This window comes from Myotis nattereri (assembly GCF_964212035.1).
Source record: "Myotis nattereri genome assembly, chromosome: 4".
NCBI lineage: Eukaryota > Metazoa > Chordata > Mammalia > Chiroptera > Vespertilionidae > Myotis > Myotis nattereri.
In genome coordinates, this window is record NC_138079.1 from 64,072,516 (window position 1) to 64,086,774 (window position 14,259).

At 47.1% G+C, this 14,259-nt stretch overlaps 1 protein-coding gene across 1 annotated transcript in view; it reads left to right on the forward strand.

Annotated features, from left to right (window-relative positions):
• Positions 1-3,225: 3,225 nt before the first annotated feature.
• Positions 3,226-14,259, forward strand: part of MAN2A1 (mannosidase alpha class 2A member 1) — a 158,845-nt gene continuing 147,811 nt past the window's right edge. Inside the window, exon 1 of the mRNA XM_081090174.1 lies at positions 3,226-3,585. Within this exon, the coding sequence (XP_080946300.1) occupies positions 3,451-3,585 (135 nt within the window). The 5' untranslated portion in view covers positions 3,226-3,450. The remainder of the gene's footprint in view (positions 3,586-14,259) is intronic.

A 14,259-nucleotide genomic window follows, 5' to 3' on the forward strand; every position in this document is an offset into this window, starting at 1 on the left:
CAACCTCACAAACTCCAGGTCATCATTGAGTCCAAGTTGCCTTCAATCAACCAAGCAAGCTAGTGGCTACAGGTAAAGTGTAATAAAAATGAAAAGCTTGCCAAAACCGGTTTGGCTCAGTGGATAGAGCGTCGGCCTGCGGACTGAAGGGTCCCGGGTTCGATTCCGGTCAAGGGCATGTACCTGGGTTGCGGGCACATCCCCAGTGGGAGGTGTGCAGGAGGCAGCTGATCGATGTTTCTCTCCCATCGATGTTTCTAACTCTCTATCTCTCTCCCTTCCTCTACATAAAAAAATCAATAAAATATATTTAAAAAAAATGAAAAGCTTATAAGTATTAACTATAACAGGGGGTTAGAGTAATGAGGCATTCACTAGTGAAAAAGAGAACCATAGAAAATATAGAAATAACGGTTACAAGGAGCTAACCTTAAACTAATCTTTGAGCTGAGAGAGAGAGTTCCCCAAAAAAGAACTCCCCCAGGCCTCCCTCCCTCCCCAGGCTAAGAGCCAGCCTTCACTGGAAAGGGAACAGCCTGGTTCACTGAATGGCAGAGAACTCACTAAGGCAGCGGTTCTTAACCTGTGGGTCGAGACCCCTTTGGGGGTCGAACGACCCTTTCACAGGGGTCACCTAAGACCATCGGAAAACACCTATATAATTACATACTGTTTTTGTGATTATTCACTATGCTTTAATTATGTTCAACTTGTAACAATGAAAATACATCCTGCATATCAGATATTTACATTAGGATTCATAACAGTAGCAAAATTACAGTTATGAAGTAGCAACGAAAATAATTTTATGGTTGGGGGTCACCACAACATGAGGAACTGTATTAAAGGGTCGCGGCATTAGGAAGGTTGAGAACCACTGCACTAAGGTGTCACACCTGCACAACTTGTTGAAAAGCTGCCCTCTGGAACTTGCTTCAAAGCCTGTCTCTAGCATGCCTGGAAAGCTCCTCACGGGGTAGTGTTGAAATTATAAACCCCCGTTCTTTTGACATTGCTTCTCTAAGTGCTGATTCTGACTAATACGTAGCTTATAGATAAACAGAACGTTTGAATCGGAATCTTAGGACCTAACTTCAGAAGGTACAGTCTCCGACCTTCAGTCGTCCCAGCTCTAGGAGAATCTGACCTTCAGTGGTAACTCCAGGATTACAGAAACCAGGAGGCGGCCGCCAGACCCTCACTGGGCCAGTTTCTGGGCCCTGATCCGAATGGGCTGTGCTGCTCTGCACACGGAGAGCTTTTCACCCCGCTTCCCTCCATCTCTGGTCCGTTTTCCCTTTCCCTCCTTAGAAAAACCTCTGTCTGCACAGAGATGTTCGGCTGGCCTTTGAGATAGGACCTTGACATCTTCTCAGGTAGCCGACACCTGAGCAAATCGCTTTCCTTTTTCACCAGCGCCCGTGTTTGTGGCAACAGGTGGTTATGGAGTCTCACTTCAGTAAAGTGGTTCTCAACCTTCCTAATGCCGCGACCCTTTAATACAGTTCCTCACGTTGTGGTGACCCCCAATTTCATTGTATACAAATTGAACATAATTAAAGCATAGTGATTCATCACAAAAACAATAGGTAGTTATATATGTGTTTTCCGATGGTCTTAGGCGACCCCTGTGAAAGGGTCGTTAGCCCCCCAAAGGGGTCGCGACCCACAGGTTGAGAACCGCTGCTAGACACTACAAAAGCACTGGAGCTGGGGACGCGGGAGGAAAGGGCTGTCTCGGCATAAGAGCAAGTCAGGTAGGCTGCCAGAGTTTGCCTACCAATACACCAAACCCGGGCAGCACCCCCAGCCCCACTTCTTTCCTGCACTGTCTCTGCAGCTCCCCCTACTGACACAGCTTCAGCCCTTGCTGGCAAAGGGAAACGTACTTTAAAAGGCCCAGATGCATTTACACAGCACAGTCAAAAAAGGGTGAATTTGAAGGGAACACATGAACACCTGGCCTACGCGTCACTTCGCAGGCCTCCCGCACAGATCCTGGAGTCGGATGTCTACGCCGGCCTGGCGCGCGCCCTGGCAGCCTGCTGCCCCTCGGGGTTCGCCAGGAAGGCACCAGAAGCAATGCAAGAAGAGATGAGTCTGCCCAGAATTTGGAACTCATTTCTCTTCTTCTCCTACAGCTCCAGAGTTCCCGTCCAAGGCACGCCAGGACCGGGTCTTCAAGGACGGGAAACCTGAACAGCGACAGGGCGCTGGGGAGACGGTTCAGCCCCCGTGGGACGTGGGCAGCGGGCGCCTGGAAGCCAGCCTCCGAGGGCCTCAACTCCAGCGGCGCTGCCTCGCAGTGACGAGAGCTGCCCGAGGTCTCCCCACAGCCCCGGCGCGGGCCCGGCGGGAGGCGCGCGGTGATTGGACGCTGGCGGCCCCGCCTCCTCATTCCGGCGCGTCGGTTAGGGGCGGGGCCGGCCGTCTGCTCCTGCTCTCGGGCAGCGGGCGCCTATTGACCCAGCGGCAGCCGCGCCGCCGCCGCCGTCTCCTCCTGCTAGTGGCGGGCGGTTAGGGACGCCGAGGGGCGCTGGAAAACCAGCGCTTCCTTTCGCAGCTGCCGCCGCCATCTCCACGTTTGCGGAGCGGGAAGGAAGGAGGGGACTTGCGGCTGCAGCTGGAGCGGGCTTCTCTCCGGGGATAGTCCTCTCCTTGCTCTCCTTTTCCTCCTCCGCGCGCCACCGCCGCCCGCCCCCTACGCCCTCTCATCGCAGCCCTGCTTGGGGAGCGGAGAGGAAGGGGCGACGGGGGGCGGGATAGGCAGGCAGGTGGGCGCCCGTTGGGGGGCAATTCCTGCCCGATCCCCGCGTCCTCTCACCCCGCTTGCTTCCCGACCCGACCTCAGCTGCGGCGGCCGCTGCAGCAGGAAGGGGCTTAGTTGAGGGCGGCGGGGGCGGTGCCGCGGAGGCGGGCCCGGCTGTCCTGGTGCTAAGTTGTGGGGCTAGGCTCCTCCCGACCCGAACCTTCACCCCTCGGCTCCTGGGACCCAGCTCCGCGCCGTCGGCCCCGGAGCCGCCCAACCCACTCCTTCTGGGCGAGGAGGACACGCCTGCCCTTTGCGGAGAAAACTTTTCCTGCGGACTCGGTCGGGCGGCGGAGGCAGGAAGTCCGAGCGGCGACCTCTCCACCGCCTGCCCCGCTCGGCCTGCCGGGTGCCGGCACCGAGCTCGAGATTAAGTTTTCCGGGCCCTTTTTACGGACTGGAGGCGGGTCCCGCGTGGGGAGCGACGCCCAGGGAGGGCGGTGGGCCGGGGCAAAGGCCGAGGGCGCGTGGCGGCGCCCGCGAGAAGGTGCGGAGCGTGGTTGGGACCCGCATCCGCAATAGAAAGCGAGGAGAGCCCAAGCTCGGAAGTGGGGGCACCTCCGGCGGCCGCTTCCTAGAGCGTCCACCGCCCGGCTCCTTTGGGTGAAGACAGTGCCCTGGCCCCGAGTCTCCCGGGGAAAATGAAGTTAAGCCGCCAGTTCACCGTGTTCGGCAGCGCGATCTTCTGCGTGGTGATATTCTCGCTCTACCTGATGCTGGACCGGGGTCACTTAGACTACCCAAAGGGCCAGCGCCGCGAGGGCTCCTTCCCCCAGGTAAGCCCCGGGGGTGCTGAGTTCGAGGGGGTGGGGGGGCGTAGTTACCCGCCGCTCCCGGCCCTCTCCCTCCCGCGGAGGCCCCCCGCCGGGGCTGGGCGAGCCCGGACTGGATGGAGGAAGACTCCTCCAGCCCGTCTTTGCCGCGTGGGGATGGCGGAGAGCCTGCTCCTCCCCGGCCGCGCCGAGTTAACAAAGTGCCGGGCGGCGTGCCCCGGCGGGACCGCGCGCGGGGGCAGTGGCCGGGCTCCTGCACTCGCGTTCTGGCCCGTGAGGCCGGCCGGCCTCGGGCACCTGCCGGCCGGAGCGCGGGCGCGGCGTGGGCGCTCCCTGGCTGGCGCAGCGCCGTCTGACCGCCCCGGGGCAGCCCCTCGGCCCGCGCGGGGTTAAGCTGCACAGGCCCCGAGCGCGCATCCAGTCGCGGAAGTGGATCCCGCAGACCCCGGCGGCGAGGTGTTTTGACCCCACCCACGCTTTAGAAATAGACAAAAGTTTAGTGGGTGTTGCAGTCCTAGTCGAGGTGAATCGGTGGGGTTGGTTTTAGTGTCGTCATTCTTCAGCTATGACATCGGGTTGGTTCGGAGCAGACGTGGGAGCCTAGCGGGGAAGCGCGTGTTATACCCCAGCCGGAAGCTGTGGGGCGCTCAGCCCTGTGCCCGGTGGTCGAGTTGTCAGACGAGTGGGGAAAAGGACCCCTCTTCAGTCTTTTATTTAAAGTTGCTAAGAATAAGCAAACGGAGAAGGATGCCGTGCCGCGTGTATTTCGTTTCTAGTTATTTGCCACTGACCAGGACGCCAAGGAAGTTTTAGTTGAACTGAATATTGTGTAGTATCCCCAGTAATGAATGAACCCGAGAAACTCAAAACCCTGACAAACGGATCCGACAACCACTTGACTAAGGGATAGAGAAACGTGGAAGAGCAAGTTGACGTGTGTGTGTGTGTGTGTAACACTTTAAAGGACCAAAGAATACGTATCCTTGTCATTTGTTCTTATGATACGTTAGGGCAAAAGGCTTGACTTTATTTCAAATTAAACTACTGACTTTACCTGAATTATTATAGAAGTGAAAAAGACCTCCATGTGGATGCTACCATCGGTTTAGAACACGCAAAGTATTTTGCAGGTGTGAGGTAGTGAAAATCTTGTTATAAACAGATGTATCAAAAAATTTTAAAGCTTCTGTTTCTTCTAAGTACAGTAGCCTGATAGGGAAAAATATGGTGAGATATATATACATGGGGTATCTTTAAATCTTGAGTTTAGAGTTTGTTTAGTGCTTGTTAAGATTGGAAAAAAGTTTTAAAAAGGATACACCCTGTGAAGCAAGAGCAAAAGGAGGAATTCTAGGCCTTGTTTAATATTCTGTTTAATAATTTTGGGGCTCATTTTACTGTAATTCCCCCCCCCCAACCCCAGTAACCGTATTTAAAAAAATTTTTTTCATTACAGGAAAAAATCATAAAAACTGATATATTTAACTTAAAGTGTTATCTTGAATTAGGTATTTGGGTTTGGTTTGGTGATCACTTGGAAATGATTTTTGCAAACATTTGGGGCTGCAGTTGACAACCTTGACATTTTACTGTTGCTGAAGAAGTGAATGACTCATTCAGTTACTGGGACATCTCAGGCAAAGTTAATCCAATATTTTAATATACAACCCTAGTCCTTGTCAAGGGGCTGAATTTCTGCTTAGAGTGTAAAGCATTTCATGGCAAGTGACAATGGCTGCTAGAAGAGAAGGCCCTGTGTGTTTTCTGTTTTGTGTGCAAGAGGAGAGGGTTTGGTAGGTGGAGTTTTTTTGTATTTAAGGGTATGCTTCTCAGATTTTCAGTACTGGATTTCTCTGCTGATTTAGTTTCGGAGAGCCACTAAATCCCCAAACAGGTGGACGGGATAAACCTGATGTAAGCCTAACTTGTGTGTCTGATATCAGTCTTCCATGATAAACTCTATTTCCTTACCATCACCCAGTAGGTAAGGAAACTGAGGCACAGGGAGATGAACTTGTCCAAAGTCACACAGCTAAAAGCTGAGATTTGAATAGGCGGCCTTTGGGGTCTATGCTGTCAGCTGCTGCCTGTACTGTCTCTTAGTAATCCTTTATCTACTGTTAGGCCCCAGCCTACTTGTAGAAAGACCTGATGGGGAAGCCAGAGAACATGTTGCTCCTTAGCTTATGACTGTTATTTTTAAAATGTAATTTTTATTATGAAACCCTAATTAATATGTTCTTTTTACTGAACACGTAATACTTAAGATTTATACCTCCCCCAGAGTGTCTTCTAGCTCTCTTCAGAGCTAAACATTGTAATGAAAATCATTGTGTAGCCCAGCATCCAACATTTGACTTGATTATTTATTTACTAGAGGCCCGGTGCACAAAAATTTGTGCACTCAGGGGGAGGGGGGGGGGTCCCTCAGCCCGGCCTGTGCCCTCTTGCAGTCTGGGACCCCTCGGGAGATAACGACCTGCTGGCTTAGGCCTGCTCCCGGGTGGCAGAGGACAGGCCCAATCCCTAGGTGCAGCCCCTGGTCGGGCTCAGAGCAGGGCTGATTGGGGAGTTGGGGTGCCGCCCCCTGTCATGCACAGAGCAGGGCGGATCGGGAGGTTGCGATTCCACCCTCAGTCACGCTCAGGGTAGGGCCGATTGGGGGGTTGGGGCACCGCCCCCTGTCACACTCAAGGCAGGGTCGATGAGGAGGTTGCGGTGCCACCCCGTCATGTACAGAGCAGGGCCAATCAGGGGGTTGGAGCGATGCCCCCTATCACTCACAGAGCAGGGCCCATCAGGGGGGTTGGGGCTCTGTACCCTGTCATGCACAGAGCAGGGCCAATCAGGGGGTTGGGGCGCTGCCCCCTGTCACGCACAGAGCAGGGCCCATCAGGGGGGTTGGGGCTCCGTACCCTATCACGCACAGAGCAGGGTCAGTCAGGGGGTTGGGGAGCTCCCCACTGTCATGCACAGAGCAGGGCTGATCAGGGAGTTGAGGAGCTCCCCCCTATCACTCACAGAGTAGGGCCGATAGGGGAGTTGGGGCACCGCCCCCTGTCACACTCAGGGCAGGGCTGATCAGGGGGTTGGGGCGCCGCCACTCTCACACTCAGGGTAGGGCCGATGGGGAGGTTATGGCTCTACCCTGTCACACACAGAGCAGGGCCCGTGGGATGGGAGGGGGTTGGGGCGCCGCACCCTGTCACACACAGAGCAGGGCCAATCAGGGGGTTGAGGCGCCGCACCCTGTCACACACAGAGCCGCAGGGCAATCAGGGGGTTGGGGAGCTCCCCCCTATCAGGCACAGAGCAGGGCTGATCAGGGGGTTGGGGCACCTTTCCCTGTCACACACAGAGCAGGTCGGATAGGGAGGTTGTGGCCCCGCCTCCTGTCACACACAGAGCTGCAGGGCGATCAGGGGGTTTGGCCGCTGCCCCCTGTCATGCTGATCCCTGTGCCGGGAGGCATATTACCCTTTTACTATATAGGATAGAGGCCTGGTGCATGGGTGGGGCTGGCTGGTTTGCCCTGAAGGGTGTCCTGGATCAGGGTGGGGGTCCCCACAGGGGTGCCTGGCCAGCCTGGGTGAGGGGATGATGGCTGTTTGCAGCTGGTCACACACCCTTCAGGGTGGGGTCCCCACTGGGGTGCCTGGCCAGTCTGGGTGAGGGGCTGAGGGCTGTTTTCAGGCCGACTGAAGCTCCCAACTGCTCCTTTTTTTCTTTTTTCTCTTTTTTTTTTTCTGGGCCAGCTTTAGCTCTGGCTCCAGCTCTGAGGCCTCTGCTGCTGAAAGCAGGTATCTGGTTTGTTTGGGTTCTATAATCGAAACAATGTTTAACTCCAGCTCTGAGATCCTGTCTGGCTCAAAGCAGGTTTCTGGTTTTTTTTTAGCTTCTATATTTGTTACAATGTTTCAAACTGTAAGCTCAGAGGCCGGCAAGGCAGGCGGGGAATGTTGGCTTCCTCAGTCACTGAAGCAAGCAAGCTTCATGTTCGCTTCCAGCTGCCTGGCTGCCAGCCGCCATCTTGGCTGGCAGTTAATTTGCATATCGCCCTGATTAGCCAATGGGAAGGGTAGCGGTTGTATGCTAATTACCATGTTTCTCTTTTATTAGATAGGATTTTTTTACTACTACTATCATGTAAACCTTAATTTGATGAGAACACCAAACAGCAAAACTTAGATTGCAGTGTATCGTAGTACTTTGTTGTGGTTGGCTACAGAATTCCTTAGTTATATTAGAGCCAAGGTAGGCAGGCACTATATGTCATTGATGCAAGTGGAGTGATTTATCTAGGAAGGGATTGAACTCCTCTGATTTGTCCATTTTAGTTTCTTTCAGTTAATATGGAACCTTCAGGAAGATATATAGTCCATTTTATAAGATATGTTTTAAAACCATCCTAGATTAAGAGCAGTCTATTTTGCTGTTATTCTGGCTTTCACTCCTTCCTTCCTCCCACAACTCTGTGTTTCCCACCACTTGGCCAGACTCTGGGGTAAAAGTGGGCCCAATTCAGGGTGCTTCGGTTTCTCCCACCCTAGAGCAGCTGCCTGCTTCGAAGATAGTCTTTGGAAGGCTTTCCCCCTGTGCTCCTGGCAGGAATTTCTTTGAGGCCTGGAGGCAACAGGTGGCCTTGTCTGTTTTAGCATATGTACATATTTCAGGGTTAATATATCTCAGCTAGAAAAATTAATAAAAATTCAACTCTGAATGAAAGGCTGGCAAGGGCCTAATGCCCTAAAGATGATGTTTTGAGGTAATGTAAGAATTCCAGCAGCTAGAAAGAAGAAACATTGTCAAGGTCTTTCTGAAATGCTTTATCACTTCTTACAAGCATATTTCTCAAGTTACATAGGATCAGCTGTGTGTATAATATGTTGTCTTTTGTTTGGGTCTGGAGAGTTAAATCAATGAGCCAGGTTTTGTATAACAAATGATCAATCTTTAAATAACGAGTATAGCATAGGACCATAAGGATTAATAGTAACTTTGGGGACTGATGAGAAATACGAAAATGAAGTTTCAAACTTTATTATTGTACCCAGATAAAGTGAGATTGTCTTTACATAAGTATTCCATTGAAAGAAACTGGAAAGTGGAGACTATTGTGCCTTTTCGTTTTTTAACTTTTATTGTAAAAGTGTAATACACATATAAAAATAAGCTTGAACGCTTTACATTTCTAGTACTTTTTAAAGAGTCCAACATAGATGATGTTTAATAAAAGTTGACCTCCACTGTCCAGTTTTATCTCGCTTTAAGAAATTTGTGAATCTTTAATGATAGGTAGAAAAACATGATCTTCCCTGCTTCTTCACACTCCAGTGTGCTCTATCTAAACTGTAGCACTTGTTGCTGGTGTTTGGGCAGGGGTGTATATGGGAGCTTGTTTCATTTTTGGGGGGGTACAATGTTTAAGATCTGTGACTTTGGGGGTAGGGGTGGAACTTGGACAGTGGTGGCAACCAGGCTTTTAGGAGGAATGCAAGAACTTGAAAGCCTCTGGTGAGGCTGGTCTCCTCTACCCGCCCCGCGTCCCACAATCCTGCAGGACTCCTCCTGCCCAGCACGTTTCACTAACACTCAACTTACTTCCTATACACCCCTGGGACAAACACTCGTGACTGCATCTGGTCTGAAGGTTTCAGTTTATTATTTCTTAAATTGAATTGAATGTGCTGTTCCCAGATCAGCACTGCTGTCAGGACCTAAACAAGTTCGTTTATTTGGGGATGTTGCAATCCTGTTTTGCAGGAGATTTTCTGTTACTCATTAGCATTAAGGGATTTCTGGGTTGTGGAAAAAGCATTGACTAAAATTACCAATTTTATTTGTTGTTTTCACTTTGAGTCAGCTATTGCTTTTGGTGATGGCTGTTAAAAGTTTGGCCTTTTTTGACAGATGGCATAAGTATTGAGATTTTCCTAGAAGGAGTAGTTCAGTAGCTGCTTCTGATCCCCTGCTTAATTATTAGCTTTTTTTTTTTTTTTTTCAGTCCAACAGTCTGTTTTTGTTTGTTGTACCCTCCCTTCCATAGAGAGCTTTAAGAAAACGGAAGGATATTCAGCAGCTGCGACATGATCTCTGGTTGCTGGATCATAAAGTCATTGCATTTTGACCCCGTCTGTCTTGGTGGTCAAGTTCATAGTAGCATAGCATCTGCTTTTCCAGTACATAAAGAACTAAAGAGGGGAGGAGGAACTCTGAAAGAGTGAATTTTGCTTTTTTTCATAGTTGTCAAGAGGAAGCAGACTATTTTAGCTAAAAGGGGTTTCTCTTTCAGTAGCAGATTTCAAGCCATGCTGCTAATTTTAAGGTTGAAATCATGCTTAGGATCAAATAAGTGCGAGGGTTAATTGTATTGAAATAGAGTTCAAACCTAGTATATGAAACCTAGTTTGAGTATTGCTAAATTTACCTTTTGATAGGAGGAAGTAAATCCTTTGCTTTAAATACACTCAGTTTCTTGAGGTCATAACATAGTTTTTTCTGTGAGATGCTTTAATGTTGTTAGTACTTTTATGCCGACGAGCATAATAGTAGTTATCCATTAAATAGTGCTTTTTAAAAAAATTTTGTTACTCCTCACCTGAGAATATTTTTTCCATTGTTTTTTAGAGAGAGAGAGAGAGAGAGAGAGAGAGAGAGTGAGAAAGAAGAGGAGGAGGAGGAGGAGGGAGGAGGGAGGGAAGGAGGTGGAGATAGATAGAAATATTACCCGTTTGAGAGAGACACATTGATTGGTTGCCTCCTGCACCTGCCCCAACTGGGATAGGGAGCAAACCTGCAACCCAGGTAAGAGCTCTTGACCTGGAATCAAACCTGTGATCCTTCAGTGCATGGGCTTACACTCAACCACTGAGCCACACCAACCCAGTAAATATTTTACGTTAAATTTTTAACTTTAACATGCTGTTTTCTAAAGAAAATATCAACCTTGAAGCACTTCAGCTTAAAATTGTACAAATTCTATCTTTGTCTGCCTTACATCATCATTGCCATTGTAACATTTTGGTGTGGGGGCTGTCCCATGTCTTGTAGCAGCATCTTTGTCTCTACTCAGAATATGCCAAAAACACCTTTTTCCCTCCTTTCCCTCAGGTGTAGCAACCCAAAATGTCCTCAGACGTTGTTGAATGTCCTATGGAGCAAAACTCAACCTTATTGAAAACCAGTTTTGCTGCAGTCTATCCAAAAGCCTATTCTTTATACACTGCTCTTTGTTAGCGTTTTGTGTTTTAGGAAGGAGTGATCAAAAGGCTTTTAATTTCAATACTCAAAAAGATACCTAGCATTTTTGGATGATTGAAATGTATCCTTTGTCTGGTTGCCTAAAATTCACTTACATATTTAGGATTCTAATTGCAATATGTTACATGAAATATGAGGGTAGATTATGTTCATATACAAGTTAAGGAAAAAATGGAAGATTATTATAATGAAATTTAATTTTTTAAAAATTGGATATATTTATTCTGAGAAAAGCATTATGGAGAAAAGGTGATGGTAGTTAGATCATCTTTCACTTTCTGCAAGCTGAATTAGAGATTGGCAGTAGTCCAGGTTGTATTCCCTCTACTTTTTAGCACAGGAAGATAAGATATATTGATTAGTAACAAGGTAGTATAAAAGTCATATGTAAAAATAATTGGAGATATCTAAAATTTTCTTAGCAAATTATTTTCTTTCTTCAGTTTATCATTGTTTTATGTTAATTCTAATGATTCTGGTTACTGCATTTTGTATCCTTTCTTGAGATGAGAAAAAGCAGGGAAAGTGGAAAATAAAGTGTGTGGAGACTTCCTCTGTTCATTTCATTTTGTTCTAAATAGCCTTCTTTAAAGAAAGGGGGATGAAGGTAGGGTTAGGAAAAGAACAAAGTTCTTGGCAAATATCTCCCTTCCTTCCCTTTTGTCTCCAAGGCCTCTGGTCTTAAACTCTGCCTAAGTCAGCTGCCAAATCTAGACTGCCACCTTTGTAGGGCCACAAGGTAAGGATGCTTTTTATGTTTTTAAATGGTTAAACATTTCATGTCATATCCACAACTCATTTTTCTATGAATTGTGCTATAAGGGCAGGCGGCCCGCAAAGGCAAAAATATTTTTAAAATGGTCTTTTACAGAAAATAATTCTCTAATTATTGGTTTAAACTGTATTTCTCTGTTATTAACATTGGAGACTTATAGTGTGGTTTGACCTTGAAGTAGAGATGGGTTAATTAAAAACAAATAAAAGTCTCATACTAGTAAACTGGTCGATATATAAGCATCAAATTTAGTTGGTTTTTTGGGAGTGTGGTTTGAAACTAGTGTTATCTACATGTTCATAGATTTCTAGGTATCCACAGAGAACTTTCATGCTGGATTACAGACGTGTTTGACATGTTTAATTTGTTTTCTTCCTATCACCTGAAGGTTTCTCACTGCAGGACTGCTCTGGGACACAGGGTTCTAGGGCATGAACTATACAAGATTAATCAAGTCTCAAGATTGAAAACCATAACTTTATAATATTTGGATTTTTAATAATTTACAGACAGACAGAATTGTGAACCTAATCTGACTACTGGGATTATTAGTAATCTATAGAGGGAGAGCCAGTGTCTAGGTATCTTCCTCATAAACCAAAGATCTGGGCCAGAATTTGCAGTCTTCTCTGGAACCCTGAGGGCTGCTCAGCATGGAGGCAGAGAACTACAAGGATGTCTGAAAGGGCACTGGACTGCTATCCTACTTACCAAAGAGTAATTAATTTCTGCTCATTTTAATCCTTCTTCATGCTTCTTAAAGATAATGTGTGACTTTCTTCATTTCTTGTGGCAGAGGCCACCATCCCTTTTTTGTCCTCAGAGATTTTGCTGTCATCATTAATTTGCTGTAGAGTTGGTATGAACAAAGTGGGGGGTAATTCTTCTCATTGAATGGTGTTACAACTTCTAAGTATATTTTCCCATTTTTAAATGTATGCATTTTTCACATGTAAATGGGTTTCCCCACTGGCTTCCTTTTCAGGTCGGTGCCTTAAGAGGTTCAGAGAAATTAAATGCTTTTTCCAAGGCAGAGCAGGCCCCAAAATGTGTTCCAATTCCACTAGTGAGCTCATTGTTCTGAATCAGGAGACTGGAGAGCCAGGGAATTTGCTGATTTTTTTTTTTTCCTTTTAAACACCTTTCCTCTAGCACAGCTAGTGTTTAGTTTTGTGGTGGGAAGCTCTTCTCCTTCAGGGTGAGGCTGTACTTTGGGGCAGAAGATGTCCTTTGAGCAGTTCCCCTCTGTTCCTTCATACCAAAGATGTAGAGAAATGTGGAATTTTTGGGCCTTGCCTTTGTGGTAGATTTTTTAAAAAAAAATCCTGTGGAGCATTAGAGGATGGAAGCCTGAGAGTATGAATCATTCTCAGAATTATTTTCTACACAAAAAAAATTGCATTTTTAGAACCCAATGAGGTATTCTTTTTAATATTCACCAGAACCCCAGAAAAGTGGTAATATGAAAAAAATCAGACATGGAATTTTAGAGTAGGGAGAGTGCTTCCAGATCTGGTAATTTAGTCTTTGGTTTTTCAGGTAAGGACACTGAGACACGTAAAATTCAGAAATTTGCCCCAGATTTCAGAACCAGTCATAGCATACCTAAGACACTATAATTCAGTGGCCCTTATCTTGTACTATACCCAGCATATATTTGAAAACTTCCTATGTATTCAGCACTATGGAGATTACAATAGACATACTAGATACATTACTTGCTTTGAAAAGGCTTCTTGGTTATTTGAGGAGATATAACTGCCATTTGTGAAACAATAAGAGACAGTTAAGTGTCATTTAATGGTTCAATAAGAGTTAAAGAAGTTAAAACAGTGCCTGGCATTCAGTAAATGTCAGTTATTACCAATGAACAAATATTTATGAACAGAGATTTACCTATTATGTATTAGGCACTGCTGTAGGTTCTGGTTATACAGGAGCAAAAAATAAAATAAGACTCTGTGATCTTAATTCATATCCCCCCACTTTTTTTGTTTTGTTAATCCTCACCTAAGGATATTTTTTAGTTGGTTTTTAGAGAGAATAGAAGGAAGTGAAGGAGGGGGAGAGATAATCAAAATGAGAGAGACATGTTAATTGGTTGCCTCTTGCATGATCCCTGGCCCCAGATCAGGGATTGAACCTACAACCCAGGTACATGCCCTTGACAGGGAATTGAACCCACTGCCCTTTGGTGCACAAGGGGATGCTCCAACCACCGAGAAACACTAGCCAGGGATGAATTCATACTCTTGATAAAAGGGCAAAGGTGTTAAAGGGAATTTAGAAGCAACAAAGTTATGGTTATGGCCCAGGCCAAGCTGACCAAAGGACTTGGGTAAAAAGCTAGGCTTTTCTGATTGGGTAAGACTTTGAAGGGAGAAATAACATTCTTGAATATGAATACAATGCTTTCAAAGGCTTGGAGTCATGAAGGAACCCGGAATCACAAGAAGTGAGTAGATTGACTTGGAATCTTTGTTGCATGTTAAGAGTAGTTGGGAAAACAGGGTAGGTAGTTTGGGATCTGATTGTGAATTACCCTGAGAACCACTCTGAAGAGTTATGAGTTAGACAGAAGTAAACCATTTGAAGTTACTCAGTATACCAGAAAGCTGCTTGAGAAAAGCAGGACTGGAAAA